The sequence below is a fragment of the Enhydra lutris genome, unplaced genomic scaffold, assembly GCF_002288905.1.
Source record: "Enhydra lutris kenyoni isolate GAN:26980312 unplaced genomic scaffold, ASM228890v2 scaffoldscaffold110, whole genome shotgun sequence".
Taxonomy (NCBI): Eukaryota; Metazoa; Chordata; class Mammalia; order Carnivora; family Mustelidae; genus Enhydra; species Enhydra lutris.
The window spans coordinates 483,507-488,431 of record NW_019154194.1 but is presented as its reverse complement, the minus strand read 5'-3'; the positions used below and the strand labels follow the sequence as shown (position 1 = coordinate 488,431).

At 49.0% G+C, this 4,925-nt stretch overlaps 1 protein-coding gene across 5 annotated transcripts in view; it reads right to left on the bottom strand.

The window, feature by feature from the left end:
- Positions 1 to 582: 582 nt before the first annotated feature.
- Positions 583 to 4,925, bottom strand: part of LOC111139525 (ETHE1, persulfide dioxygenase) — a 21,179-nt gene continuing 16,836 nt past the window's right edge. For 3 of the 5 annotated variants that reach the window (XM_022491815.1, XM_022491817.1, XM_022491814.1), the window contains exons 4-7: positions 3,407 to 3,536; positions 1,466 to 1,555; positions 945 to 1,061; positions 606 to 779 (exon numbers count right to left, since the gene is read on the bottom strand). In XM_022491815.1, coding sequence (XP_022347523.1) covers positions 727 to 779; positions 945 to 1,061; positions 1,466 to 1,555; positions 3,407 to 3,536 — 390 coding nt within the window. In that variant the 3' untranslated portion in view covers positions 606 to 726. Of the gene's footprint in view, positions 780 to 944; positions 1,062 to 1,465; positions 1,556 to 3,406; positions 3,537 to 4,925 lie in introns of all 5 variants that reach the window. The other 2 variants (XM_022491816.1, XM_022491818.1) reach the window with 1 other exon arrangement.

Sequence of the window (4,925 nt, the reverse complement as noted above, 5' to 3'; positions counted from 1 at the left end):
GGGGTTACCATCTCCATTTTATAGTTGGGGAAACTGAGGCCGAGGGGGATAAATGTGCCCCGAAGTCTAGACATGCTGTTAATCCCAAGGCTGGATTTGTTCTCTGGGAAGTCCCATGTTCTTAACCATGGGCCACATTGTCCCTCTGGTGCTGCAGGGAAGTGCCTGGAAGATCATTCCAAATGATAGTGACAATAATGGTCACCACTGATAGGGCACCTGCCATGCAGGCCGCGTGCCAGGCACCTCATACAGGCAGACTCACTGGATCATCACAACACCCTATTATTAGTATTATTTCCATTGCACAGATGAGGAAATTGAGGCGTGGAGAAGTGAAGTACCTTATCCTGGGTCTTATGGGTGCGAGTGGCTCCAACTAAGATGGCTCCAACTAAGATGGGCGAGAAGCCCTGCCCCGGATAGGTTTGTTTCTGATCTTGTGAGTTAGGAAAAAATCTCCTCCTTCCCAGCAGCCTGCTTCACCCCTGCTCTCTCCTCCCTGAACTCTTCAGCCCAGACACCTCAGACCAGAAAATCAACAGCACCCTCCCCCCAAATAGACAGAAATACGATTCAGAGCAAAAAAATAATAATTTTTATTTATTTATTTGAGAAGCTCAGGGGCTGGTGAGGGAGGGGAAGGAGAGAGGCCTGGCGATGGCACCTCTCTCTGTACCCCGCCTAGTGCATTCTTAACGGAAATGAGCACCTGACAAAACAAGGTCAGGTAGGGGGGGTCTGGATCCCACAGTGCATGTTAGCTGGAACAGCAAAGTCTGAAAGGAAAAAGACAGGGTTGAAACTAAGGGGCCCCAGCAGACCCCCTCATGCCCCACTGGGGACCCAGAAATCCAAGGAGCCCTTCTTCTTTGGAGAATTATAATTCTGGCCCTGATCCCCCTCCTCCCTCAGACCCAGGAGTCTGGCCCCCAACTGCTCACCTATCTGCTGAGGCTTGGGCAAGTTCAGGTTGTCCATGACCTTGACAAACTCCTCACAGCTGAGGGTGAGCCGCGGGTTCAAAGTCCGCTCCTCCTCCACGGTGGACACTGTGAGCCCTAGTGGCCAAAAAGGAGGCGAGGAACGTCAACCTGGCAAGTGCCCAGGGCCTCCTTTGACTACATTTCCCAGGAGGCTTAGGGTGCATCTGGGGCCTGGGACTCACAGGCTCTTCCCAGACTGTCACAGAGACCATGCTCTCCTCGATTAGCACTATGGGAAATGTAGTTTCCCACATTCCCTAAGCTCTACAAGGAAGTCCCAGGAAAATGCACGCCCTTTGGAATTCTAGGATTCTTGTTTCTACATGAACACTTAGCACACCTAAACACTTGGTTTTTTTTTGGCCAGAGAAATTTCTGGGAATTGTAGTCTCCATACCCCACAAGGACTACAGCAGTTTGTTACTCCCTCTCAAATGGACAGTTATGTAAGTCCCACACCTCCTCCAGGAAGCCCTCACCACGGTAATCATGAGCAGGGTAGATCAGACAGTCTCCTGGAAGCGTGAAGATCTTTTCGTGGACTGAGTGGTACAAGGTCTTAGCACAGCCTGGGGAGGGAAGACTCAGAGGTGAGTAAATCAATAGCAGAGAAGGTTTCTAGCCCATTCCCTCAAGAAAGGGTGGGAGGATTAAATCACAGTAGCTAAACCTTCTTCCTCATTTTCTGCTGGTACTGCTTTGTCGAGGCACAGAAAGAGAGGGAAGGGCATTCTAGACAGAAGGAACAGCATATGTGAAGAATTGAGGACTGGTGAGAAATTCACCATGGTGGTAAGTAATGTTGGGATGAGATCCAGAAGCACCAAGGAGTTGTGCCCTCAGCCTGGGGATGCCAAGAAAGGGTTCTGGGCAGGGAGGCTAGACTAGAAGGTAAGAAACTGAAGACATGAGCCCAAGGAGGAAAATGGTACCATGGTTCCAACAACAAAGCTCTGAGTCCTAGATTGGGTCGGGGGCAAATCTTTTTGGGCCCTCCTTCCACCTTTCATTTCAAATCCTTCAATTGCATAACTGTGTCGGGAGTAGATAAATGGAGGACTAGAAACCTCAGAGAGAAAAAGACAGAGACCAAGATGGAGAGATAAGGCGAGAGGAAGAGAAAGCAAGAGGCAGCCTGGGGATCTGGTCACACACTGCCAGCTCAGGGCTGTTCTGTCTTTTCTCTGATCTTGCCTTGCCCTCCGCTTGCAAGGCAGCAAAATCCTCCCAATCTAGTGTCAACCCCACATTCACCCACATGCACAGAGGACAGCTAAACCCTGAGATTTAAAACTGAGCTCCTGCAACACCTGGGTGGCTCAGTTGTTAAGTGGCTGCCTTTGGCTCAGGTCACGATCTCAGGATCCTGGGATTGAGCCCCACATCGGGCTCCTTGCTCAGCGGGGAGCCTGCTTCTCACTCTCCCACTCCCCCAGCTTGAGTTTCCTCTCTTGCTGTGTCTCTCTCTGTCAAATCAACAAAAATAAAATCTTTAAAACTGAGCTCCCTTCCCACAGTGAAACTCCTGAATCTAACTGCCCCCTCGCAGCCAAACCCCTGAATCAAACTTCACACCCTCCCCTGCCGCACCTCCAGCACCTAAACTCCTTATGGGGTTTAAAAATATGGCCACGTGGGGGAAGCCTGGGGGGCTCAGTTGGCTAAGCATCTGCCTTCGGCTCAGGTCATGATCCCAGGGTCCTGGGATTGAGTCCCACGTCAGGCTCCCTGCTCAGTGGGGAGTCTGCTTCTCTCTCTCTCTCCCTCTCATGTCCCCCACCCCCACTCATTCTCTCTCTCTCAAATAAATACAAATCTTTAATAAAAAAATTAGTGCTTCTGTCTGCTTCTCTGTCTGTGTCTCTCTGATCATTCCCTTTGAAGAACCCAGCTGCCGTGTCATGAAGACAAATTACCCCCATGGGGAGGTCTCTGTGGTGAGGAACTGAGGCCTCCGGCCAACAGACAGAGCCAGCTTGCCAGCCATGTGAGTGAGGCACCTTGGCAGCAGGCCCCCCGACCCCAGTCAAGCCTTAGGATGACTACAGCCCAGACGCTGAGCCGGGACCAACCAGCGAAGCTGCTCCCAGAGTCTCAACTCTCAGAAACTACGTGAGATAATGTCCATCAATGTCAATCACTGCTTAAGTCATTAAGGTCTGGGGTCCCTGGTTTCACAGCGACAGATAATGATACACCCTTGCATCTAACTGTCCCCCAACAAGCAAACTGCTGAATCTCCCTCCCATTTGCGAATCCAGGAATCTAATTTTCCCTCATTGTAGCAGCTAGACTTCTTCGATCTAATCCTGACCCCTAAAAGTCTAACACTCATTCATTCATTCTTGCAACAGGTACTTCAAACCCTGGCACACACAGAACCGTACTAAGATCTCAGGCTAGGGAAAGGGGCCTATGACCTTGCTGGAAATCCGTCCGTCCACACCCTCGGATGAGCAGGGCATCTCCTGTGAAGGCCATGCTGTGGTCATTCAGAACAAAGGTGACACAGCCTGGGGTGTGGCCAGGGCTTGATCGGGTCTCCAAGGCCTGGTGGGGAAGGAAAATACAGTTACCAATAAGCCAAGAGCTCCAGCCTCATGATGAAACTGGCCCCAGAAGCCCCCATCCCACCCCAGGATCACATCTAGCTAGCATTGGTGGGGGGTTGTTAAAGAATTAAGTTTGGGACGCCTGGGTGGCTCAGCTGGTTAAGCATCTGCCTTTGGCTCAGGTTGTGATGCCTTTGCTCAGGTTGTGATTCCGGGGTCCTGGAATTGAGTCCTGTCTTGGGCTCCCTGTTGAGGGGGGGCATCTGCTTCTCCCTCTGCCCTCTCCCCCTGCTTGTGCTCACTCGCTCTCTGTCAAATAAATAAATATAATTTAAATTAAAAAAAAACAAATTAAGTTAGATTCCCAGACTTAAACCTCATGCCAGGGTAAACTCCCAATGAATTAAACACTTAAAGCAAGAAAACCGGGGGTGCCTGGGTGGCTCAGTTGGTTAAGCCTCTGCCTTCAGCTCAGGTCATGATCTCAGGTTCCTGGGATCAAGCCCCACATCAGGCTCTCTGCTCAGCCCGCCTGCCTCTCTGCCTACTTGTGATCTCTGTCTGTCAAATAAATAAATAAAATCTTTTTTAAAAAAGCAAGAAGGGCGCCTGGGTGGCTCAGTTGGTTGAGCAACTGCCTTCAGCTCAGGTCATGATCCCAGACTTCTAGGATCGAGTTCCGCATCGGGCTCCCAGCTCCTTGGGGAGTCTGCTTCTCCCTCTGACCTTCTCCTCTCTCATGCTCTCTCTCACTCATTCTCTCTCAAATAAATAAATAAAATCTTTTATAAATAAATAAATAAATAAAAAAGCAAGAAAACCATAAAACTGTGACAACAACAAAAATACAAACAAATATATATGATCTCTGGTTAGGGAAGAAGATTCAAATGTGATCCCAAGGTCATAAATCATTACAAAAAAATATTGATGGTTTGACTTTAAATAAATCTTAAGTTTCTGAGTGGCAACAACACCATAAACAAAAGTGAAATGGAACCAACAAGCTGACAAAATATATTTACGACATATATGCACCACACAGTGGTCAATATGCTTCATATACAAATAGAATCTTCAAATCAATAAGAAAAAGATAAGCACACTAATATAAATAGGGAATACCAAACACTCATTTAAAAGTATGTTACTGAGGAGCGCCTGGGTGGCTCAGTGGGTTGAGGCCTCTGCCTTCGGCTCGGGTCATGATCTCGGGGTCCTGGGATCGAGCCCCGCATCGGGCTCTCTGCTCAGCAGGGAGCCTGCTTCCTCCTCTCTCTCCACCTACCTCTCTGCCTACTGTGATCTCTCTCTGTGTCAAATAAATAAATAAAATCTTTAAAAAAAAAAAAAAAGTATGTTACTGAGGGGCGCCTGGGTGGCTCAG